The 26,767-nt window shown below is 45.4% G+C and overlaps 2 protein-coding genes across 3 annotated transcripts in view; one reads left to right on the top strand and one right to left on the bottom strand.

The window, feature by feature from the left end:
• The window catches only part of cc2d1a (coiled-coil and C2 domain containing 1A), a 109,754-nt gene that overhangs the window by 66,212 nt on the left and 16,775 nt on the right, over positions 1-26,767 (top strand). The gene's annotated exons all lie outside the window — the stretch shown is intronic.
• Positions 3,382-26,243, bottom strand: LOC137304498 (podocan-like). Its single transcript, XM_067973121.1, has 10 exons — positions 26,123-26,243; positions 22,811-23,038; positions 21,519-21,612; positions 21,334-21,398; positions 17,134-17,243; positions 15,075-15,231; positions 11,709-11,824; positions 8,149-8,806; positions 5,265-5,413; positions 3,382-4,441 (listed from the first exon to the last, which is right to left on the bottom strand). Exons 1-10 carry the CDS (start codon positions 26,168-26,170, stop codon positions 4,219-4,221), a joined length of 1,848 nt encoding a protein of 615 aa, XP_067829222.1. The 5' UTR covers positions 26,171-26,243; the 3' UTR covers positions 3,382-4,218.

The following is a 26,767-nucleotide window of genomic DNA, read 5'->3' as shown; positions in this document are numbered from 1 at the left end:
TGGCATTACAATGTATTCTGATAGACAATCGCAGCATTTCCAGTAAGGGACAGTGCCTCAGAATATAGCATGTACAATTACGAAGATATGTACATGTGTATGTATATACATGCGCATATTTATATTATACACAAATATCTATCTGGACTGCCGTTGGGGCTTTGGGGGAATAGTGGTCCAGATGTTGGAGATGGGGGTCAAACCACATCCTTTATATAGGCCACAGTGTGGTTGGGCTTCTAATTTACTGCAGTGTTATAGGAAGTGCTTCTTATTGTTGTCTCCTCTCTGAAAAAGCTTAAATACCAGAATTCTCTGCTGGACCTGTGCCCACCTGGCCCAGGTTGATGGGCACACTTTATCCCACAAAAAGTACATCCCGCCCACCCCCCCGGTGAGGAAACCGAACAGCCTTTCATGCATCGGTTCTTGAAAGAAAGTCTGTTCTGAATGAAGAGTGTATCTTCGCATTTCCTGGTGTCTCTGTGGCCTCTTGTTCCTCTGGTACTGAGCTTCAAACAGCTGGTTAGAGCTAAGTGCTACCAACTCTCTTTCACACCCAAACAAGAGGAGTGAGACTGTCGAGCTGTCAGTTGACTCTCACAGTCCCCTCTCACCCACCGGGAACAGCATTAGCAGGAGTTGTACAATGTTTGTCAAACCGAGAAAAGGAGGAGGGAAAACATTTTTGATGGATGCTGCAAATCTGAAATATAAAGAAAATGCTGGACGTGCACAACTGGTCGGTCAGCATAGAATCATTGAATCGTACAGCACAGAAGGAGGCCATTCAGCCCATCGTACCTGTATCGACTCTTTGAAAGAGTTATCCAATTAGCCCCACTCCTTCGCTCTTTCCCTGTAGCCATACAAATTTTTCCTTTTTCCATGTCCCTTTCAGGCAGTGTATACCAGATTGTAACCACTCAGAGTTTTAAAAAAATTTTTATCTCCCCTCTGGCTTTTTTTGCCAATTATCTTAAATCTGTGTCATCTGGTTACTGACCCTTCTGCCAGTCGAAACAATTTCTCCCTATCTACTCTGTCAAAACCCTTAATGATTTTGAACACCTCTATTAAATCTTCCATTAACCTACTCTGCTGTAAGGAGAATAATCCCAGCTTCTCTAGTTTCTCCACATAACTGAAGTCCCTCACCCCTGATACCATTCTGATGAATCTTCTCTGCACCCTCTGCAAGGTCTTGACATATTTTCTGAAGTGTGGTGCCCAAATTGGACACAATACCCTAGCTGAGGTCTAACCAGTGATTTGTAAAGCATCTGTAAGAGAAACAGAAGGATAACAGACTCTTTTTCAGAGCCAGCGCCGATGAAGGATCTGCACCTGAACCATTAACACTTGTGACGTATTTGTATATTTGTTATATTTAATGTAAGGTGTTTGACTGCTTCTCTTTCTTCAGGCACCGTTGGACCTGTTGTGTGTTTGCAGCATTTTCTGTTTACAGCCGAACTAGCAGCTCCTCTATGCAAAAAGCACAGCAGGTCACTCTGCAACTGAAAGAGACCATAAGCTTAATGTTTCAGGTAGAACCTCTGATCGGAGCTGAGGCAGGGGTCCCACCTGAAACAATGACCCATCCTTTCAGATGCTGACCAACCTGTTGTGTGTTTGCATCATTTTCAGATTTCCAGTTTTCACACTTTCTCTATTTGCCTGCAATAATTTTGACGGGCAGGAGCTGATGAAGTCGCCCAATAACCAGCACACATCTAGAAAATGTGACACTCCTAGCAATGGTATTGGGTGGGGAAGAGGCGGTGAAGGGGATTGGAGGGGGCGGAGCATGGCTAGCATGGTGGGCGGAGCCCGGTCATTAGGGGGTGGAGCCTGGTCAAGAGGCGGGGTCTGGTTCAGTGGGGGTGGAGCCCGATCATGGGGCGGAGGGTGGGACCTGGTCAACAGACTTGTTAAACACTGATGAATTTAGGGAGAGAATTTCAAACACATGTTTAGTATGAGAAATAACACTTAGCATTTCAGTAATAGGGGAAGACTGTTTAATGAGCAGACAGTGTGGGAGCTCATTTACCAGGACTGGGTTAGTTTATAGAGTGGATTACCTTTAATAATCTGACCATGAGGAGTAAATGTGGTCAGAACGAAACCTGTTCTGATGTGCTCCTGTTCAGACGATAACGATGCAATGCCTTCATTTTTTTTCAAATTGCAAATATATTTTAGTTACTTCCCCTACGCTGGTCGTCATTGTCCAACTAAAGGGTGGGGAGGGGGGTCACAGGTGATCTGTCCCAGGTTCCATTCGAGAGCAGCTCTGGGTGATTCCTCCCTTTTCTTCCCAAGCCTACCCTAACTGGAAACACTGCAAAGCAAAGTCTGCCGATATTAGAAAGGAACAGCCATTGAGACAGTGGATGCAGTTCAGCTCGAGCCTACTGACCCCCCCCACCCCCGTAACCTTCAACCCAGGCAGTTTGCAGTACATGCAGTTTGACCACGCACTGACTGTACACAGAGTGATATTACAAGTATTGCCCTGACCAGCTGCCTTTCCCCCTTGTGGGTCAGGTGCTGTCAAATCTAGGGTATTGGTAAAAGTTTTGCATTGCAAGGGGGAGGAATGTCCTTTCCATGCCCTGATAAGAAGGCCGATGATAGCCCCTCCCAGCATAGCTCTTGAATCATTCAATTAAAATGGACATCTCTCACTTGGCTAATCCGCCACCTTCGATAGTTACTGTGGCTGGGAGGGCGGTTTGTGCCTGTGTTGCTGCACAAAAATCTCACTCTGTTGCAGCAACTCCGATCCAGCTGAGAGAGGCCCAAAGATTTGTGCGCGCGCTTTAATTAATTCAGACCCGTTGAGTAACCAGAAGGGAAAAAAAATTGTCCCCAGCTCTTCATCCCTGTTTGTGGAAGAGCCCACACTAATTCTCTATATCTGAAATGGAAATCATCCTAAACACTCTAACTTGGGAATGGGGCAGTTATTAAGGCAGTATATCCGGACCGATCTGGGTGAAGTTACTCACTGAGGTGAGGTTACAGTGGGCGAGATGGTCTTGCATTTTGCTGTATGATGCCTGTTATTTCCATCTGTGCCCCGTGTACTGACTATGACTTTGGTGATGGAGGTGAGGGGGGAATGTTTGGAATTCAGTGAAGTGCCTGCTAACTCTGTACTGAATGTCTTACAGATTGGAATGTAATGTATAAAGTGGAGATGATATTGATTACACTTCATTCATAATAAAGGGATACAGGAAGAACCGGTAAATAATGCTTGTGTTTTTTTTTTAACTTTCCTAGCATTATTGTTGGGGGGGGGGGGGGGTATTTGGTACGGATGCCCCCCACCTTCCCCCCCCCCCCCCCCCCCGATTATTTTCTCTTTTCTACCTAAAAGCGGAAAAGTCAAGGATGACAAAAGGACGTCAGCTGCGTTTGTGGGACCTTGCTGTGCGCAAATTGTCTGCCGCATTTCCTACATTACAACAGTGACTACACTTCAAGAGTACTTCATTGGTTGTAAAGCGCTTTGGAGGAACAGGAGCATCTGAAAGAGAAAAGGTAGGTGAAAGGTAAATCCCTCCTGCAACCATTCAGTGTTGTCCCTTGTAGTTGAATTGCCTGCCAGAACAACAACTTGCATTTATATAGTGCCTTTAACGTAGTAAAAACACCCCAAGGTGCTTCACAACTCACTTTGGTCTCATGTGACGACTGGAAGTCATGACACTGGTACCCCAGCAAGAGTCACGACTTGGGCAGCGCTGGTGGGGGGGTGGGGATAAGTACAGCATCTCCCTCGAGGAGTTATGTTGTATTTTAACCGTACAATTAAGAAGGTGCCGACAACATGATCCGTCTGGATGTTGCTGGAGGAATGATACAGTTACAGATTGTTTACATAAAGAGCTTAAATTAATTTTACACTCTGATCCAGCCGAGCAGTTTGCCATTCAAATCCTTTGATTTCAATGTACTGGTTTTGATCATTAAAGAAAGCATATACAGAGCCTGAGTGTGGAATGTTATAAACATTAATATAAAGGCAGAAGTTGATATAGTCTTCAGTAAGTAGGTTGTGGTATCCCTTGTTGAATGGTTATGACTGGTCTCTGTAGTGTAATTCCTTTAGCTGGTCAATCAACAGTTTGTCTCTGACTGGTTAGTTATAGATAATTCCTGCGTTAAGCTGCTCTGTGTTCTGTGGCTGCGTTGCTAGGTTTCCTAGCCAACTGCAGGCAGTCTCTGTGTTTCTCGGCTCTGCTGGTTGGATGTGGTTGTTCTTTGGGTTTCCGCTGTGCTGCTGCCTGCTCGCGATGACCCCTGTGCGGTGCTGTGCAGAAGGATGCTGATGTACTCAAGATTGCCAGTCAGATCCAGAACCTGCAAATATTTCAGGCCCCTAAAGGACTCCTTCCCTACACCAGCAGTGGTCAGCCTGTTTGACCTATGGAATAAACCGAGCAAGACAACGGTCAGATGTAGAAAAGGTTGGTGGTGACGGAGCACCGCGAGGTGGTGGCAATGTGCTGGGAGGTCTGCCTGCACTCCCAAGGCCTAGAAGTTTGGGAGCGCCCATTTTGTGAGGGGTGGGGAGGTCCGAGACTCCACTGATATTGGGGCTCAGACCTCATTGTAATGGAGCCGGCATGGTGGTAGCCCCACCAGCAAGGAGTGGCGAGGTCTGCTGAGAGAGTGGGAGTCGGGGCCGAGGGGTGGGGGGTATAAGGAGCAGCACCGATGGCGCGGCTGCCTCAGGGAAAATGAATGTTGGAGCGGGGACCTCAAGCAGGTGCAAATAAGGGGCCTAACGCTTGCTTGAGGCATGGGTAAAGAACGCCTCGTTTGTCCTTACCCAATATGATGGGCAGCACACTTTCTGTGCTGGACATGTGCGCGCTCTTCCTGCCCGCCACTTTAGGACCTCAGTAGGCCACGTAGTGCCTGAAAAGCGGGCACTACATGGCTCAGTTTCTAGGCCCTAATTGACCCACTAAGCTCCCAGCCAGAGCTTGGAATGCCCAACCCCCTGACACTGACTTTGGGCTTTTCTCTTTCCTGATGAAAGTAGGAGGCACAAGTGAACTCCCATTCATTCTTCTGTCTCAACTCACCCACTCTCAACACCAATGACCCAGCTAAAAGCCGGACTGCTGCCATCACCACTGTGAACTGAGTCACTGCATGAACATCTGGCCTACTCCAAGGTTTTCCTAGATGGTAGGAGTTGGATTGATAAAAGTGCCCCAAAGCTGTGGGCTGGTACTTACCTCAGGACTATGACTTTAATGTTTGGTACAGAGATGAAGGAATCTGAGGTGATTGTTGAAATGCGGTTATTCTGCAGGTAAATGTACTCCAGGGACTCTGGCAGATCTGGAGGCACGTACGACAAATCGTTATATCCCAAGTCCAACAACTAAAAGTATTAAAAAAAAAAGGTAGATTGATCACATCTTAAATATTCCACAGCTCCTCAGTTGCTAAAGTGGCCTTTAAGAGACTTAGTCTTTCATCTCAAACAATCGACTTTCCTTTCAACAACTCTTAACACTCCCAACTGTGTTGAAACCAAGACTCGCTGTGCTACACATACTCTAACTCATTCATTCCCAGGAGCTCAAAAGTGTAAAACTCCTCACCTCAATCTTCCTTTCCACCTACATTTTACAGGCTTTTAAAACCAATTTTGTCATCCTTTCACCATTATATGTTGATGTACCTCATCTTATCTCCCACTGTGTCCCATCTTGGTAATGTCCAGCAGTCCTTTGTTCCTTCAATTCAGATTTCTTAATTGGGAAAACAAAAATCAGCTCTCTGCTGAAGACCATTCCTTCTAATAACGTTCCCTGACCTTGTGTACGTGGAGGTCAAGAAAAGGATATGTAGCAGCACTGAATCCCAGCTCAGTCAACAATCCACAGCCAGGCAGGCCCAGAGGGGTATCATAGAATCATAGAAAATAGGAGCAAGAGTAGGCCATTCGGGCCTGGTCCGCCATTCAAAATGATCATGGCTGATTGTCTAACTCAGTACCCTGTTCCTGCTTTTTCCCCAGATCCCTTGATCCCTTTAGCATTAAGAAATATATCTATCTCCTTCTTGAATACATCTAATGACTTGGCCTCCACTGCCTTCTGTGGTAGAGAATTCCACAGGTTCACCACCCTCTGAGTGAAGAAATTTCTCCTCATCTCGGTTCTAAATGGCATACCCCGTATCCTGAGACTGTGACCCCTGGTTATGGATTCCCCATCCCTCAGGAACATCCTCCCTGCATCTAGTCTGTCTAGTCCTGTTAGAATGTTCTATGTTTCGATGAGATCACCTTTCATTCTTCTAAACTCTAGTGAATATAGGCCTAGTCGACCCAATTTCTCCTCATACGTCAGTCCTGCCATCCCAGGAATCAGTCTGGTAAACCTTCGTTGCACTCCCTCCATGGCAAGGACATCCTACCTCAGATAAGGAGACCAAAACTGCACACAATACTCCAGATGTGGTCTCACCAAGGCCCTGTATAACTGCAGTAAGACATCCCTGCTCCTGTACTCAAATCCTCTTTCAATGAACATACCATTCGCCTTCCTAACTGCTTGCTGCACCTGAATGCTTGCTTTCAGCGACTGGTGTACAAGGACACCCAGGTCTCATTGCACCTCCCCTTTTCCCAATCTATCACCATTCAGATAATAATCTGTCTTTCTGTTTTTACAACCAAAGTGGATAACCTCACATTTATGCATTTGCCATGTTCTTGCCCACTCACCCAACTTACCTAAATCACATTGGAGCCTCTTTGCATCCTCCTCACTGCTCACGTTCCACCCCAGCTTTGTGTCGTCTGCAAACTTGTAAATGTTACATTCCGTTCCCTCATCCAAATCGTTGATCTATATTGTGAATAGCTGGGGCCCAAGCACTGATCCCTGCGGTACCCCACTAGTCACTGCCTGCCACCCGGAAAAAGACCCATTTATTCCTACTCTGTTTCCTGTCTGTGAACCAATTCTCAATCCATGCAAGTATATTCCCCCCAATCCCATGTGCTTTAATTTTGCACACTAACCTCTTGTGTGGGACCTTATCAAAAGCCTTCTGCAAATCCAAGTACACCACATCCACTGGTTCTCCCCTATCTATTCTACTAGTTACCTCCTCAAAAAACTCCAGTAGATTTGTTAAGCATGATTTCCCTTTCATAAACCCATGCTGACTTTGTCCAATCCTGTTAATGCCTTCCAAGTGTTCTGTTATCACATCCTTTATAATAGACTCTAGCATTTTTCCTGCTACTGATGTTAGGCTAACTGGTCTGTAATTCCCTGTTTTTTCTCCCTTTTTTAAATAGTGGGGTTACATTTGCCACCCTCCAATCTGTAGGAACTGTTCCAGAGTCTATAGAATTTTGGAAGATGATCACCAATGCATCCACTATTTCCAGGGCCACTTCCTTTAGTACTCTGGGATGTAGATTATCAGGCCCTGGGCATTTGTCAGCCTTTAGCCCCATTAATTTCCCAGCACTTTTTTTACTAATCCTGATTTCCTTCAGTTCCTCCCTCTCACTGGACCCTTGGTTCCTTAACATTTCCAGGAGGTTATTTGGTCCTCCTTTGTGAAGACAGAACCAAAGTATGTGTTTAATTGTTCTGCCATTTCTTTGTTCCCCATTATAATTTCCCCCATTTCTGACTGTAAGGGACCTACATTTGTCCTCACTAATCTTTGGAGCCGCAAGGGTACTTAGCGCGATGGGCGAAGGGAAAGTTTGGTTGCCAATGGTGCCTGGCCCATGTTATGAGTTTCTCAACAACCTTGTAAAAGATCCTATGGCACTATTCATAGAATGATACAGCACAGGAGGAGGCCATTCAGCTCACCGTACATGTGCCGACAATTCGAAAAAGAACAAGGGAGTTTTCCCTGATGTCCTGGCCAATATTTATCCATCAACCACTAAAACAGATTATCTGGTCAATAACACATTGCTGTTTGTGGGATCTTGCTGTGCACAAATTTGCTGCCACGATTCCTGCATTACAATAGTGACTACACTTTAACACTACAATGACTGTTCTGAGATTGTGAAAGGCGCTATATAAATACAAGTACTTTCTTTATCTGTTCTTTTACAGTTTCTTTACCAACCTTAAGATTAGGCACTTCCCTCCATGTTCCTGGTGCTATCTTGCCAATGGTTAACTTGTTATGATTCAGGTACAGTTCCTTCAGAGCCTTCATGTTGAGCAATACCTCGGCGGATAGCCGATTAATTTGACCGTGCTGTATTTTCAGAGCCTCCAGGCTGGACGGGAGGCCGAGGGGAAGCAGGGTCAGGTTATTGCCGGAAAGATCCAGCCTCTCCAGCTGGCGAAGCTTCCGGAAGGCCAGTCTGTGAATATGCACACTGTATAACTTGTTGTAACTTAAGTTGAGATCGGTCAGGTAGTAGGTGGTGACGAAGTCGTTCATGCCGATCTGCTCAATGGAGTTGTGGAGCAGCATGAGCGAGCGGAGGCGGCGGGGCAGGCTGGCCGGGACCTTTCTCAGCGGGTTGTTAAAGATGTGAAGTGTGTGGAGCTTTCGCAGCTTCCCAAAAGCTTCCTTGTGGATTCTGCCTGCAGTGATCCTGTTATTTTGAAGCAGCAGGTATTCCAGGTTCCGGATCCTGTTGATGCTGTGCTTCGAAATCGATGTGATACGGTTTTTCCCCAGCTGCAGGATGACTATGTTTGGGGGCAGTCCCTCTGGTATCTTGACCAGGTTGTTGCTGGATAAATCCAGGTATTCCATCCCTTTCATTTTACTATCAAGAAGTAACAGCATTATTTTTACATTCCCGTTTTTCTCTCTTCCTCCCCCAATCAAGATTCAATCATATCTGATTCAAGCAATTGCTGCTTTACTGTATCTGGAAGATTATATCAACCTATGCTTGTTCATTTTCAGGTGGCAGCTGTGGTTCAGTTGGTAGCACTCTCATCTCTGAGTCAGAAGGTTGTGGGTTCAAGTCCCACTCGAGACTTGGGCACATCACCTAGGCTGACCCTCCCAGTACTGAGGGAGTGCTGTCTTTCGGATGAAACGTTAAACCGAGGCCCTGTCTGCCTTCTCAGGTGGACCTAAAAGATCCCATGGTGCTATTTTGAACAGCATATGAATGTAAGTTCATTATATTTACATTCCCAGTTTTACTCTGTTCCTTCGCCCCTTTCTATTTACATGTCCGATATTAAAAGAGAGACTTGCATTTATATCACACCTTTCATTCCCTCCGTTCATCCCAGAGCGCTTGATGGCCAATTAAGTACTTTTGAAGTGTAGTCACTGTTGTAATGTAGGAAACACAGCAGCCAATTTACGCACAGCAAGGCCCTGCAAACATCAGTGAGATTATGACCAGATAATCTGTTTTATTTCTGATGTTGGTTGAGGGATAAATATTGCCCAGGACACCGGGAGAACTCCCCAGCTCTTCTTTGAAATAGAGCCATGAGATCTTTGAGTCATAGAGTCATAGAAGTTTACAACATGGAAACAGGCCCTTCGGCCCAACATGTCCATGTCGCCCAGTTTATACCACTAAGCTAGTCCCAATTGCCTGCACTTGGCCTATATCCCTCTATACCCATCTTACCCATGTAACTGTCCAAATGCTTTTTAAAAGACAAAATTGTACCCGCCTCTACTACTGCCTCTGGCAGCTCGTTCCAGACACTCACCACCCTTTGAGTGAAAAAATTGCCCCTCTGGACCCTTTTGTATCTCTCCCCTCTCACCTTAAATCTATGTCCCCTCGTTATAGACTCCCCTACCTTTGGGAAAAGATTTTGACTATCTACCTTATCTATGCCCCTCATTATTTTATAGACTTCTATAAGATCACCCCTTAACCTCCTACTCTCCAGGGAAAAAAGTCCCAGTCTATCTAACCTCTCCCTATAAGTCAAACCATCAAGTCCCGGTAGCATCCTAGTAAATCTTTTCTGCACTCTTTCTAGTTTAATAATATCCTTTCTATAATAGGGTGACCAGAACTGTAGCCTTACTAATGTCTTGTACAACTTCAACAAAACATCCCAACTCCTGTATTCAATGTTCTGACCAATGAAACCAAGCATGCCGAATGCCTTCTTCACCACCCTATCCACCTGTGACTCCACTTTCAAGGAGCTATGAACCTGTACTCCTAGATCTCTTTGTTCTATAACTCTCCCCAACGCCCTACCATTAACGGAGTAGGTCCTGGCCCGATTCGATCAACCAAAATGCATCACCTCACATTTATCTAAATTAAACTCCATCTGCCATTCATCGGCCCACTGGCCCAATTTATCAAGATCCCGTTGCAATCCTAGATAACCTTCTTCACTGTCCACAATGCCACCAATCTTGGTGTCATCTGCAAACTTACTAACCATGCCTCTTAAATTCTCATCCAAATCATTAATATAAATAACAAACAACAGCGGACCCAGCACCGATCCCTGAGGCACACCGCTGGTCACAGGCCTCCAGTTTGAAAAACAACCCTCTACAACCACCCTCTGTCTTCTGTCGTCAATTGTAAACAATTTTACAACACCAAGTTATAGTCCAGCAATTTTATTTTAAATTCACAAGCTTTCGGAGGCTTCCTCCTTCGTTTACAATTGTCAACCCCAGTCCATCACCGGCATCTCCACATTCTGTCGTCAAGCCAATTTTGTATCCAATTGGCTACCTCACCTTACATCCACTTGAGAGGGCAGATAGGGCTACAGTTTAATGTCTCATCTGAAAGACGGCTCCTCCGACAGTGCAGCACTCCCTCAGTACTGCACTGAAGTGTCAGCCTGGATTATTTGCTCAAGTCTCTGGAGTAGGACTTGAACCCACAACCTTCTGAATCAGAGGCAAGAGAGCTACTAACTGAGCCACAGCTGACAAATTATCTTTATTCCTTCTCTTCTCCACAGGGAGGGAGAATCACTGGGCTGCCATTTCTGGTGGTCAGATATAGGCAGTAGACTTGTAGTCTGTCCCTGCAGCTTGAACAGCTGCTTGCCATAGGGGAGGTGCCAGCAGGTAAACACAAGTGTTAGAAATCAGCTGCCAAAGTAAAAAAAAAGCATAAAGTAATACAAAGAACTAATTACTGCAGTGAAAGATGAACAACAACCTTGTAACCAGTGAAAAACCCAAGAGGCAGAAGGGCCATTTAGCCCATTAGATTTACACAATGATGGAGGTGCAGTGTCAGTCTCCTCCCTCTCCTGTTAATCCCTTTCCCTCTGCTTCCCGGTCATTAGCAATCTGTCCATTGCCACAAGGCCTTCGTCCTGTCTTGAATATCACAGAAATCTTGAATTCATTTACTGTCGGGGGATATTTTACAATGTTCAAGAAGGCGGCTCACCACCACCTTTAGCGGTTCAAGAAGGCGGCTCACCACCACCTTCTCAAGGGCAATTAGGGATGGGCAATAAATGCTGGCCTCGCCAGCGACGCCCACATCCCATGAAAGAATAAAAAAAATGTCACCTGTTTATGGGCCATTAGTAACTAGGATCCCAATAAACCCCCGTGCAATTGATGCAGCTTATGGTGTCTTGCCTGACTCCCAGCCAAGCCAACTAACTGTCCAGTCGATAGAGCTTGTGTCCGTAGCATCTTGGTGTCTGAGACTTCATTCTCTGGAGAATGTTGCATTACTTTACACTGCTCACCTGAAGGTCTGTGAATCGATGCCAGCATTGGACAGATTGTTGCATTGCAGGTAGAGTTCTCGAAGTTGCTTCAAATTACTGAAGGCGCCTTTGGGAATCTTTGAGATTCTATTGTTCTGTTGTAGGGGAACACACACAAAAATACAAATCATTTGAACTTTGAGAGCCTTCCTCTCTTCCAATCTACAGGAATCCCAAGCTCGGCATTACCTGATCGCTACCACCTGATGGATCTTGTCTTCTCTCCCACTCTTAATGGTGTCCATCAATTTGGATTTTGGGTCTTCACTTAGCTTTCTCAATGAAAACATCTGTCCACTGTATGTACAGCAGCCTATACCAGCTGAGTCTAGATTCACTCTACTGACCAGAGGTCTGAAACCAGCTGAGTCTATGTTTACTCAAGGACAGTTTTCTGTGATTTTGAAGAATCCTAATGGCTGGGTTCCATGGGAAACAGACAGTGGCTGTGCCCATGACTTCCAAAAGAAAGATATATGAAGTTTGCTGGTAGGGCAAATCAAAAGTAAAAATACTGAACTGGAGGAGGGCTGATTTCAGTGAGTTGAAAAGGATCTGATCCAGGTGGATTGGAATCAAAGATTGGCAGGTAAAACATTAAATGAGCACTGGAAGGCCTTCAAAGAGGAGATAGCTTGGGAACAGAGTAGACACATTCTCACGAGGGGGAAAGGAAGGGAATCCAAAACTAGAGATCTCTGGATGACTAAAGGTATAGAGATTAAAATGAAACAGAAAAATGAGAAATGTCAGGTTCATAATGCAGTAGAGAACCAAGCTGAATACGGGAAGTACAGAGGAGAACTGGAAAAGGAAATAAGAGGGTCAAAGAGAGTGTACAAAAATAGATTAGTGGGAACATTGAAGTTTTTAATAAATATATAAATATTAAAAGTACAGCCAAAGGAGGGTGGGGACCAAAGGAGATCTTGTTGTGGAGGCGGAGAGCATGGCTGAGGTACGAAATGAGTATTTTGTATCTGTCTTCAGAAAAGAAGAGGATGCTGCCAATGTCACGGTAAAGGAAGAGGTACTACAGAAATTGGATAGGATAAAAATAGATAAAGAGGAGGTACTTAAAAGATTGGCAGTACTCCAAGTAGAAAAGTCGCCTGGTCTGGATGGGACGCATCCTAGGTTGCTGAGGGAAGTAAGGATGGAAATAGCGGAAGCTCTGGTCACAATGTTCCAACCCTCCTTATATATGGGAGTAGTGCCGCAGGACTGGAGGATTGCAAATGTTACACCACTGTTCAAAAAAGGTGAGAGGGATAAACCCGGCAACTACAGGCCAGTCAGCCTAACGTCGGTGGTGGGGGAACTTTTAGAGACAATAATCCGAGACAAAATTAATTTTCACTTGGAAAAACATGGGCTAATCAATGACAGCCGGCACGGATTTGTTAAAGGCAAAGCGTGTTTGACTAACTTGATTGAGTTCTTTGATGAAGTAACAGAGAGGGTTGATGAGGGTACTGTGGTTGATGTGTATATATAGACTTTCAAAAGGCATTTGATAAAGTACCTCATAATAGACTTGCTGGAAAAATTGAAGCCCATGGGATTAAAGGGGCAGTCACAGCGTAGATACGAAATTGGCTAAGGGACAGAAAGCAGAGTGTAGAAAAAGAAAAAGCAGTTGAAAGAAGAGAGCGAAAAAGAACAGGAAGGTCGTAGGATACGCCATTTGGATGCACCAGCCAACCTACATAAAGAAGAAAAGGATGAGGACCTGCTGTTTGACTAATGTTGCTGAGTGGCTTTGGTTGGATGCTATTCATTGAAGTAGCAAGCATTTTGAGCTTGACAAATATTAACACCTGTGATGTATTTGTATATTTGTTATATTTAATGTAAGATATTCGACCTGTGGTTGTTTTTCAGACTGGAGGGAAGTGTGCAGTGGTGTCACCCAGGGATTGGTATTAGGACCACTGCTCTTTTTGATATATATTAATGGACTTAGGTATACAGGGTATAATTTCAAAGTTTGTAGATGACACAAAACTGGTAAAAGTAGTAAACAGTGAGGAGGATAGTAGCAGACTTTAGGAGGACATAGACAGACTGGTAATATGGGCAAACACATGGCAAATGAAATTTAATGCAGAGAAGTGTGAAGTGATGCATTTTGGAAGGAAGAATGAATAGAGGCAATATTAACTAAATGGTACAATTTTAAAGGGGGTGCATGGAACAGAAAAAATGAACGAAGGTGACGGGACAAGTTGATAAAGCTGTTAAAGTGCTTGGGATCCTTGGCTTTATAAATAGAGGCACAGGGTACAAAAGCAAGGAAGCTATGCTGAACCTTTATAAAGCACTGGTTAGGTTTATCTGGTGTATTGTGTCCAATTTTAGGCACCACTCTTTAGGAAGGATGTCAATGCCTTGGAGAGGGTGCAGAAGAGATTTACTAGAAACTGTACTAGGGATGAGGGACTTCAGTTACATGGAGTGGTTGGGATTGTTCTTCCTAGACACAGAAGGTTAAGAAGAGATATAGTAGAGGCATTCAAAATCATGATGGGTTTTGATAGAGTAAATAAGGAGAAATTGTTTCCATTGGCATAAGGGTCAGTAACCAGAGGACACAGATTTAAGGTAATTTGCAAAAGAGCCATAGGAGAGATGAGGAGGATTTTTTTTACGCAGTGAGTTGTTAAGACCTGAATGCACTGCCTGAAAGGGTGGTGGAAGCAGATTCAACAGTAAGTTTCAAAAGGGAATTGGATAAATACTTGAAAAGGAAAAATTTGCAGGGCTATGGGGAAAGAGCAGAGGAGTGGAACTAGTTGGATAGCTCTTTCAAAGAGCCGACACAGGCATGGTGGGCTGAATGGCCTCCTTCTGTGCTGTAAGACCCTTTATGGCCCTTTCCCAGCTCAGTATTTAGAGCATTGCGGGTCCTCAGCCGACGTGTCCACTAAATGTTCAGCAGTGGGGAGCTCGAGCAATCTCTACTGATGTTGAATCCCAAACATCCTACAGCACAATTAGTGAAGTGGGAGATTTCCTCATGCACTCGTCATCATTACAGATTCTATCTCTCCCTCTCTGTGAAAACCATGTTGTTATTGCAGAACCCTTTGATACATCAGATGAACTAATTGCACTTAAAGTGGGAATAAACTTTGAATCGGGGGGGCGTAGTCTGAGGGTTTAGAAGGAGGAAATCTATGAGCCAAGAACTGTATTCATATACATAGAATAAGGTTGAAGTTCAGACAGTGAAGGTTATTAACCGATTGGATTTCGTAGACTGTCTCTGAGGAGATTTCAGCTGCAGTTGTGCATTACACTGGTGAGTGGGTGGGTGTCGTTAACTGACAGTTTGCCACCTACCTGTAAATTCAGCTGCATGAGCAGAGGTGGCAGGTTCTCTGGTACGCAGGTTAGATTATTGTTAGATAGAATTAAAATATTGACCTTGTCGGAGCCGCTGAACATGGCCTTGGGGAGGCCTGCGTTTGTCAGATTATTGTTGTGAAGATACACAGACCTGTTGAGAAATAGCACACACCCATGGTTACTATAGCTTGCGATAGTGAAAAGTATTATTAATGGGTTCAAGAGGCAACTAGATACGCTGCTAGGGAGCGAAGGGTTTGAGGGATATGTTGAGGGCGGGTAGGTGGGGTTGACATCTGGCTCATGGGACCGAAAGACCTTAGCATGTTGCTAAAAATTCTGATGTTCCATGGCAGTTTCCCTTTCTTCTCAGCCTTTGAGATATCCTTCGGTTTTGATTGGTGGGCAATGAATGTAAATCAAATTGCTCCCTTGTGTTCTATCCAGTAGGGAGCTGTATCTCAGATAGATCAGCCTCATTATAAATGATGGTGTGAAACAGTGCACAATCTTTCATTTATATCGCACATTTTACATCCTCAGGATGTCCTAAAAGGGTTTCATATCTAATTAATTACTGCTGGTTATTTGGGCAAACGCAGCAGCCAGTTTGCACAGAGTAAAACCCTACAAACAGCAAATGAAGTAAATACACAGTTAATCTGTTCTTGATGGTGTTGGAGGAATGTTGGTCAGGACACCAGGAGAACTCCCTACTCTTCTTCAAATAGTGCAGTGGAATTGTTTACATCCATATGAACTGACAGACGGGGCCTCAATTTAATATCTAACCTGGCACCTCCAACAATACAGTAGTCACACAGTACTGCACTGGTGCCATTCAACATTGTGCTCAAGTCCTGGAATGGGACTTGAACTCACTTCTGACTTAGGCTTAGGGTTTAGAAGATGTTTATTAACCAGTTGAACTGCCTATTTCCACAGCACCCACCTCTTGCCCTTACCTCATCCTCTCACAGCTACTGATACCCTCGCCCACCTTTTTATCATCTCGAGGCTTGATTTCCCCAACAATCTCTTCAGTTGCCTCCCAAGCTTCAACTTACGTAAGTTACATCTCATCCAAAATGCTGCTACTACATTCTTCCCCACACTACGCTCCAGTCACCATCTCATTTACAGACCGCTCCATGGCTTTGCCTCGCACCAATTCTGCACCCTCCTCCAGTCCTCCATCCCAGCTCTTCCGACTTTGGATATCTGTTCCAACCCCACTCTCCACTTCAGCTTTGGTAACAGAGCTGTCAACCATCACACCCCTTCACTCAGACTCCCTCCCTAAACTCCATCCCTCTTGCTACCTTTCTCCCCACCATCAAAAGTCTTCTCAAAACCTACCTGTTCAACCTTGCCTGTGGTCCCCTCCCCCGACTCCTCCATCCTCCTGCTTGCTGTACATTCCCCCTGCTCATTTCGTAAAATGCTTTGGGATGTTTTTGCAATGTTAAAAGCCCTCTATTCGTGCAAGTCGTTTGTTGAAGGAGATGTCTGTTTAACTTTTCCAACCAATTCAGTAATTTCACTTGCCTCTGTGCAGGGCAGTCAGTTCTTTGATGCTTCTGAACCCTTTGTGTACAGCACACGTTGGGTGTAAGTTGACTGTACTGTCCAGGTGCTATATAGATCATAGACTGGATCAGGGCTCCACTCACAGTACCACAGAACCCAATACCAATAGGTGGAGGAACTATTCTGTTATCTACCATTACGATGGATATAGCTGGTGTGTGAAGGGTGCACAAACTCTCTACAGTCCATGACTCCTGTATTAATGATGTACAGCCCCCATATACACAACCACAGTCAGCTTTTACAGGGCAAGTACTGGACCTGACCTGGAGATATTGGTTTTGTTGTTAAGTTCCCCAGTACTGTCATCACCTTCACAGTTGAGCAGAACATTCACCGTATGATGGCTATTGGAATTCAATATCGCCATCAAAAAATAGATTTAAATCCTTTGTGCTTCATTTAGTAACAGCCTCGCCCTCCCCAGACAACAGCCACACTCATTAGTTCAACAGGACTTTACCTGAGCTTTGGTTTGTGCCCGAAAGTGAGTGTAAAGATCTCCGTGAGACGGTTGGCAGCAAAGTCGACGATTCGCAGAGTGTTGGGCAGTCGTCTGGGTGTCACGGTGAGCTGAATACAACAGTAGGAAGATCACAATTAAGTCACTGTTCTTATTAGCACCTTATATAACTTACCTCATTGTAAGAGAGATGCTTTTCAGTCCGACTGTCCACCTCATCCTTAAAATGTTTGCAAAGGACCCACTCTCCCTCCTGCTTCATTGCTATAGACTCTGCTCCCTGTCATTTTTATCCACTTCAGCTTTGTAGGAGTAAGGAGGACTTGCTGCAATTATATAGGGCTTCGGTGAGACCACACCTGGTCTCCTTCCTTAAGGAAGAATAGACTTGCCTCAGAGTGGGTGCAATGAAGTTTCACTGGATTGATTCCTGGGATGAGAGGGTTGTCCTATAAGAACATAAGAACATAAGAAATAGGAGCAGGAGTAGGCCAATCGGCCCCTCGAGCCTGCTCCGCCATTCAATAAGATCATGGCTGATCTGATCCCAACCACAAATCTAAAGAACACAAGAAGTAGGAGCAGGACCCGGCCACTCAGCCCCTGGGCCCTCTCCGCCACCCACAGGGCATTGACCGATCCGAACTCAGCTTCATGTCCAATTTCCTGCCCGCTCCCCATAACCCCTAATTCCCTTTACTTCTAGAAAACTGTCTATTTCTGTTTTAAATTTATCTAATGATGTAGCTTCCACAGCTTCCTGGGGCAGCAAATTCCACAGACCTACCACCCTCTGAGTGAAGAAGTTTCTCCTCATCTCAGTTTTGAAAGAGCAGCCCCTTATTCTAAGATTATGCCCCCTAGTTCTAGTTTCACCCATCTTTGGGAACATCCTTACTGCATCCACCCGATCAAGCCCCTTCACAATCTTATATGTTTCAATAAGATCGCCTCTCATTCTTCTGAACTCCAATGAGTAGAGTCCCAATCTACTCAACCTCTCCTCATATGTCCACCCCCTCATCCCCGGGATTAACCGAGTGAACCTTCTTTGTACTGCCTCGAGAGCAAGTATGTCTTTTCTTAAGTGTGGACACCAAAACTGTATGCAGTATTCCAGGTGCGGTCTCACCAATACCTTATATAACTGCATCAATACCTCCCTGTTTTTATATTCTATCCCCCTAGCAATAAAAGCCAACATTCCGTTGGCTTTCTTGATCACCTGCATACCAACTTTTTGATTTTCTTGCACTAGGACCCCCAGATCCAAGAGGAGAGATTGAGTAGAATGGGCCTTTACTCTGGAGTTTAGAAGAATGAGAGGTGATCTCATTGAAACGTATAAGATTCTGAGAGGGCTTGACAGAGTAGATGCTGAGAGGCTGTTTCCCCTGGCTGGAGAGTCTAGAACTACGGGCCATAGTCTCAAGATAAGGAGTTGGCCATTTAGGACTGAGATGGGGAGAAATTTCTTCACTCGGAAGGTTGTGAATCTTTGGAATTCTCTACCCCAGAGGGCTGTGAATGCTCAGTTGTTGAGTATATTCAAGACTGAGATCGATAGATATTTGGACAGTAAGGGAACCAAGGGATATGGGAATAGGGCGGGAAAGTGGAGTTGAGGTAGAAGATCAGCCATGATCTTATTGTTTGACTGAGCAGGCTCAAGGGGCCATATGGCTTACTCCTGCTCCTATTATGTTGTTATGTCTCAAGGTACTAGGACATGTTCACAGGCACTGCCTACCCTCCAGTATCTTCCCCACATAGGTATTCATGAATGAACTAAGACAGTGAATTTGTGAAGCTATTTCACTGTGGAGGGCATCACACCTTATTCTTGTCCTTAAGGGAATAGAGAAAGAATGAACTTGCATTTATATATTGCCTTTCACATTCTCAGGATGTTCCAAAGCACTACACAGCCAATAAAGTACTTTTGAAATATAGCCACTGTTGTAATATAGGGAAACATGGTAGGCAGTTTACACACAGCAAGGTCCCACAAACAGTAATTAAATGAATGGGCAGATAATCTGTTTTGGTGGTACTGGTTAAGGGAGGAATTCTGCCCAGGACACCAGATAATTCCCCTGCTCTTCTTAAAAGATCCCACGGTACTATTTTGAAGTCCACCTAAGCAGGCACACAGGGGCCTTGGTTTAATGTCTCATCCGAGAGGCATTGGTTGAGATGCTATTATTGGTCTTAGCACTGCTCGGCTAGAGAGGGGAGGAATCAGTCAAGGCCCCTGTTCCTGATCACGATCCAATCACTTCTGCTGGAAGTGTGTGTTAACATCAGGTAGGGACAGATGTGGCAGTGCTTTGACCCCACAATCACAGAACCTGGCAACACTCACTCACTAACCTCATCTCACACATGAAGAATGGGCACTTGTACTGTTGCAAGGCTACTGATGCCCTTCGCACAAGTCGGAGATGAGGGGACAGCGTGTAACCCAGTGGGTGCTCCTTCAGGACAGGATGGAGGAGACCCAGGGAGAGTCAGTACCTTCAGGAGAGGAGGGGGGAGCGTGTACCCTAGGGGGAGACAGTCTTTAGGAGAGGAGGGGGTTGCAGGAGCTAGTTTGTGTATTTACAGTAATAAAATGCTGGAGAAACTTAGCAAGTCAGGCAGTATCTGTGGAGAAAGAAACAGAGTTAACGTTTCAGGTCGAAGACCTTTCGTCAGAACACAGATCTGGTGTCAGTGAATTTACTGGATTCCTGAGCAGATGAATAGAAGGGAGAGAGTTTGGGTGAAATCCCATAGAGCTGTAATCTCTCCTCACTGCATGAAGAGCATTTGGTGGGTTTGTTCTTTAATAAACAACCGCAACACAATTATTTGAAACATGACCTTCAATTCCAGTCATCTGAACTCAATCCTAGTGTTTCCATTACTGGCACTGGCTCTGGCTCCAGCTTCACTCGCAGGGGAAAGCAATCCGATACCCTGATGCCAGTGAAACACTCCGTGGTTTGTGCACGTTTGTCCAGAGCAGGAGAGGAGCTCAGGATGGCTCAGTGGGGAAGGGAAACATGCAATAGAAGCCAGGAGATCTCATATTCCATCCCCAGTCTGTTCTGAGGCAGCTGATCTCAGTTGGGTTGGTAATAGGGGCTACAATTGCCCCTCTTTATCCTCTACTAGAGGAGGAGGTGGCAGGAGGGGCAACACGCAGAATTCAATTGGCTATCTAGTGACCCCTGTCGGCAGTGAGCCAGAGACCCCAGCATGAGCCAGAAAGTTGGAGAGGAAGGTGGAATAAATGACTCATTTACAGGGATGAAACATCTGGAATAAAAAGATGGCCAAACTATGATGGATAGCAGCTGGAGCTGGGCAACATGAGAATCATGAGCTCATCAACTGACTTCAAAGAAAACTTAATAAATGAGTTATAAAAAGAGAGGCTTTAATCTGCTGTTTAACTGTATCCAGGGTTCACGCAAAACTATCAGCAGCAGAACTGACCCTGTTAACATTGGTAGTGCACAACAGGTCGATCACTAGGTGACATGTTCTCAGCTGTGGCTCAGTGGGTAGCACTCTCACATCTGAAGTAGAAGGTTGTGGGTTCAAGTCCCATTCTAGAGACTTTAGTGCATCACTTCAGCTGACACTCCAGTGGAGTGCTGCACTGTTAGAGGTGCTGTCTTTTGGATGAGACATTAAACTGAGGCCGTTCTGCCCTCTTGGGTGGATGGAAAAAATCCCACGGCACTATTTTGAAGAAGAGCAGGGGAGTTTTCCCCAATATTCCGGGCAATATTTATCCCTCAACCAACACCACAAAAAAAACAGATTATCTGGTTATTATCTCATTGCCGTTTGTGGGAGCTTGCTGCACGCAAATTGGTGTTTCCTACATTACAACAGTGACTACACTTCAAAAGTACTTCATTGGCTGTAAAGCACCTTGGGATGTCCCGAGGTCATGAAAGGTGCTATATAAATGCAAATCTTTCTTTTTCTTTTGAAGGCGCTCACAGGTTTCCTCAACTATGCATCTTTTCTTCCCAACATACACTGGGGTTGTGTAAGGAACACAAGAGCATTAGATAATGATGAGGTCTGCCATTTCCCTCCGGGCCCTGTCCACCACGCCCACTGGCCTCTCCTTGGCTCCCTGTGATGATGTGCGTCCCATGTACCTTACTGTACCAGAATGGGAGATGTTGGGACTCTCACCTCATTATTCGCCAAGTAGAGGTACTCCAGTTCCTGCAGAGATTCGAAGGCCTTGTCTGGTAGCCCTGTAATTAAACACAGAATCTTATCTCCTCACTAATCGACAATCAGATCAACAGTGATTGTGTCTTACTATTTACTGTGGGACAGGCCGAAAAGTGGCCCTTCCACCTTCGGTCCCCTACCTCTGGATAGGAGCTTGTTGTTGTGCAGGCTGAGTGTCTTCAGTTTGGTGAGCCTGGACAGACCCTCATTTGGAATATCTTCCAGCTGGTTGTTCTGCAAGGAAAGCAGTTGGAGATTTGGTTCACGCAGTGTGTTTCCTCCTCAGTGGAAAAGCTCCTCATTCTGCATTTTTTTTTCCTTTTGCCAATTTTCCCCTGTCCGTTTTCTCTCCCCTCCCTCCGTTTCTTACTGCGGTGCAGTTCCTGTGAGGTACCTGACACCCTCTGGTGCCTCACCACAGTGACCATTCTTCATGGGTAAGCCTAGACAGTAAGTGCCAGTATGCTATTCCACTGCAGGAGGCACCATAGGCGATCCTGCCTTCATCCATTATCCACTCATGCACACTTTCCAACAGGGAGTAACTGGTTTGCAATCAAGACCAGGAACCCTGTAGGGACAGTGTAGAGGGAGCTTTACTCTGTAGCTAACCCATGCTGTACCTGCCCTGGGAGTGTTTGATGGGATAGTGAGCAGCTGAAATGGAAAGTAACAGCACTGTCATTGTTTATAATGGAAGGAGTCCCTGCACTAACATCCTCACCTTGAGGTGCATAACATTTGTAAAAAAAATAAAAGCAAATAGGCTTCCTGAAGTTTGCCTTCCATCGGAGGTCTGGGACGGGGATCCAGGATTAAGATGGACGTTGGTCACCGTTCCAAAGACTTTGTGCTGATGGTCCCTGCAATTTGTAGGTGGGACTCTTGCGGAAGTGGTGCCTGCTATTTCTCACCACATTTTCCTTTGGGGGTCCCTAAGCCCCCCATGTAGTAAATGTTTGTGACAAAGGCAGCGAGGTCTGTCTGTGAACACTGAGCCCCAGATTTATGTCCCTGGGAGTTTTCCGCTCTGCTTACAGGTACAGAATTGGACATTAAATGCACCAAACTGCATCATTGTCTTGTGTTCAACATCACTCAAATACTGGGATCTTCCTCTCCAAACAAATGTTTTATTACAACTCCTCCCCACTGATGGAGCAGTGAGTAAAGACACTGCTCAGTGTGTTGCTAGACCACAAAAGTCCCAGATAACCATCCCTGGTCTGTGCTAGATTAGCTGATTCTAGTTAGGGCCGTGGTAGCAGTGCTACAACTGGTCTTAGCTGTACCCCCCCCTCCCCACCCCCGTTCCAGGTTAGGGAGCCGAATACCATCCAGGGTTCCTGCTCCTGTCGGCCTGGAGAAAGTAAGAGAAACGGCTAAAGCCTTGTTGAAGGTTTGGTGGTTGGACCTGAGGCTGGTTCAGTACCTGCAGGGACAAGTGCTGGATGTTCCCTGACAAATTACTTGGGAATGAGCTGAGATCCACGCCGCTGCAGTCCACCATTGCCTCCGAGGTGCAGACACATCTGGATGGACAGCTGGTCACCCTGTCTCCTGGCAATATCAAGAGCTCTTCCTCATCGCCGCTAAGTGCAGGGGAAGCGGAGGGGATGTTCATCAGACAGATGACCAGCAGAGACCCCCAGGGTACCATCTAGAGAAGGGAGAAGACAGATGCACTTGAGATTGCTAGATTCAAGCACAAGAGGGTGAGAGACCTTAATGCCCCACTGCCCATTGTCTCAATTTGCTAAAGCTCAATCAAGAACCTCCTAAACTCCAAATACAATTTCCTACATGCTCTTCCTCCTCCCTGTGTCCTCACTGTGTGGAAATTCAGATCAATCACACTGTTTCCTACTCTAACTCATTCTTTCCCAACCCCTCACCTTCTTAGTCTTTTCTCCCTCCTTTTAATCCCTCAAAACTCAAGCTTTGGCCCTTTATCTCTCTCTCTCTCTCTTCCCTCTCTGTCTCCTTCACTTTTTCTCTCTCTGGTTGTCCAGGCTGCCCAGTAACTGGCCAATGTCTGGTTGTCCAGTGTGTCTGGCTGCCCAGTGACTGGCCAGTGTCTGGCAGGCCAGTGTGTCTGGCTGCCCAGTGTCTGGCTGGCCAGTATGTCCGCTCCCAGCCTGCCTCTAACCTGGAGTCTAAAGGCATGAAACATGGTAACACTGAGAGAACGAAAAGAGTTCAGCTAGAAGCAAAATCCTGCAGATGCTGGAAATCTGAAATAAAAACAGAAAATGCTGGAAACTCTCAGCAGGTTCAGGCAGCCTGTATGGTGAGGGAAACGTAGGGTTAACACTTCAGATCGATGACCTATTCATCAGGACAAAGAGTTCAGCTGTCTCTGTTTAAGAATATTTTTTGATTTTGTTCGGCAACAGACATTTCCCTTTAAGAGCTCTTGGCTGCCTGGTTTTATTAGGGATGACAGTGATTCAGCTCAGTTTCTTTTTTGGATAATAAATAATCGTTCATTTGCTTGTTGTGCTGAGTGAACGAGGAGAACAGGAAACAGATATAGTCTACGGGTAGACAGCGGCTCTGGTCACAAGATGGATAGGCAGCTCGTCACTCATCTGGAGAACTGCGCTCACCTCGGGAAGGATATATTGGCCTTGGCGGGAGTGCAGCGCAAGATTCACCAGAATAATACCAGGGCTAAAAGGGGTAAATTATGAGGACAGGTTGCATAGACTTGAGGGAATACTTGTATTCCTTCAAGTATGGAAGATTAAGGGATGATCTAATTGAGGTGTTGAGGTCAATTAAATGAGTTAATAGAGTAGATAGAGAGAAATGATTTCCTCTGGAGGGGGAAGTCCAGAACAAAGGGGCATAATGTTAAAATTAGAGCTAGGCCGTTCAGAGGTGATGTCAGAAAACACTTCTTCACACATGGGGTAGTGGAAATCTGGAACTCTCTCCCCCAAAAAGCTCTTGAGGCAGGGGATCAATTGAAAATTTCAAGACTGAGATACATAGATTTTTGTTAGGCAAGGGTATTAAGGGTTACCGAACCAAGGCAGGTAGATGGAGTTAAGATACAGGTCAGTCATGATCTAATTGAATGACGGAACAGGCTCGAGGGGCTGAATGCCCTCCTCCTGTTCCTATGTTCCACTCAGGTATCTCAAGCTGACACTCTGGCAGAGGACATGGCGGTGCCTCCTGGGCTTTCCACCAGTTAGACTTGGGCTCACCCCAGTCGTGCTATATTTTGTCAGTTACCCACGGGGTAGACGGAATGCAGACCAGACGTGGGGAAGGAGAGTTATGTAGCCGAACGTACACAGCCCCTTCCCACAGACAGCAATGAGATGAAAGACCAGTTAATCTGTTTTTTTTGGTGGTGTTGGTCGAGGGAGGAATGCTGGTCAGGACATCAGGCGAACTCCCTGCTCTGCTTTGAACAGTGCCATGGGATCTTTAACATCCACCTGAGGTTTGTTGTCTCATCCGAAAGACTGCACCTTCGACGGTGCACCAGTCCCTCACTACTGCACTGAGGTGTCAGCCGAGATTATGTGATAAGGTTCTGGAGTGCTGGCTTGAACCCACGACCTTCTGACTCAGACGTGCTACTAACTAGGTCACTAGATCTTTTTGATCGAGTGCAACCAGTCAACTAAATACCAGCGACATGGCACCGGGTCTGAGGAAGCATCGATCATAGTTGTTGATTTAAATATTGACAGGGCACTCAACAGCCCTGGCTCAGTGGGGAGCACTCTCACCTCTAAGGCAGAAGGTTGTGTGTTCATAGTCCCACTCCAGAGACTTGAGCACATAATCCAGGCTGACAGTCCAGTGCAGTACTGAGGGAGTGCTGCACTGTCAGAGGAGCCACCTTTTGGATGAAACGTTAAACCGAGGCCCCCTGATGTAAAAGATCCCAGGGCACTATTCAAAGAAGAGCAGGGGAGTTCTCCCCGGTGTCCTGGCCAATATTTATCCCACAATCAACATCACTAAAACAGATTATCTGGTCATTGTCACGTTGCTGTTTGTGGGACCTTGCTATGCACAAAGCATTTCCTACATTACAACAGTGACTACACTTCAAAAATACTTCATTGGCTATAAAAGCACTGTAAAAGTACTGAGGGCGTGAAAGACACTGAATAAATGCTTTTCTTTCTTTCCCTTTTTCTTTCTTCATGTGCTGTGTGCACCATGGAGTGGGAGTTGGAATTGTGACCCCACTGAGGTCCGTGTTGAGCGGGAGGCACCGAGGGGCAGGCTGCAATACTTCCTAGCAGTGGAGAAGGAAAACTAGAGGGGGAGAGCCATTCCTGGTTAGTCGCTGGCAGCTGGCTATAGGGGCACTGGCAGCAAACGGTGAGCAGAGCTGTCGGGACAGGTGGATGAAGAAAGTTTACAGAAAAGATGGAGCACTCACAGCTAAAGAAAAATCAGTGTTCAGACACTGCACAGAAATAAGGCATTGAACTGAACGAGGGAATAATCTCCTCCTCAATCTTAAGCACACCTAGTCCTTGTCAGGCACTCTTAAACACAGCAGCCCATTAGGATCACTTCTCACCCCACAGACACTTTTCTCCCTCGAGATCTCCACTGGCAAACAACATTATTTTACATTTATAATAATGTCCATTTTTTAAACAACATAAACGTCCAGAACATTTTGAGGAAGGAACCACAGCTGAAAAAAAATCTCCAATCTCATTAAACCGAGTGTAAACATAGAAAAACAAAAAGCATTTCTTACCCCGGGGGTTTTTCCAGAGCCCCGAGACACAGCTTCAATTAAAACCATTGCTCTCGGGGAGTGCTGCTCACTGAGATTGAGCTGCGAGTTCACTCGCTCTTGTGGTTAAAGACTGCTTTACAAAAAACAACAGACGAAGGGTCCTCCAAGTGTTTGACTAACGCACAATCACTGCTGCTCTCCGCTTGCCTTTCCTAAAATGGATTTCTGAGATTATAAAGATCCAGTAATATTCGTTTACCAGAATATTCTGTCAGTTTCGCTGTATGAGTATGTCACACACACACTCACACACTCACACACTCACACAAACACTTACTCACACAAACACACACACACATATACTCACTCACACAAACACACATATACTTACACACACATTCACAAACACAGAGACACAAACACACACACATATACTCACAAACACACACATAAATACACATATACTCATACACAAACATTCACAAACACATGCACACACATATACTCACACTCACACAAACACACATATATACTCACAAACATTCACAAACACACACACATGGACACACACACTCAAAACACACTCACACACACATGCACTCGCACACATACACATACACATGCACTCACACACACACAAACATGCTCACCCACATATTCACA

Source organism: Heptranchias perlo, chromosome 37, assembly GCF_035084215.1.
Source record: "Heptranchias perlo isolate sHepPer1 chromosome 37, sHepPer1.hap1, whole genome shotgun sequence".
NCBI lineage: Eukaryota > Metazoa > Chordata > Chondrichthyes > Hexanchiformes > Hexanchidae > Heptranchias > Heptranchias perlo.
This window is presented reverse-complemented; position numbering and strand designations above follow the sequence as displayed.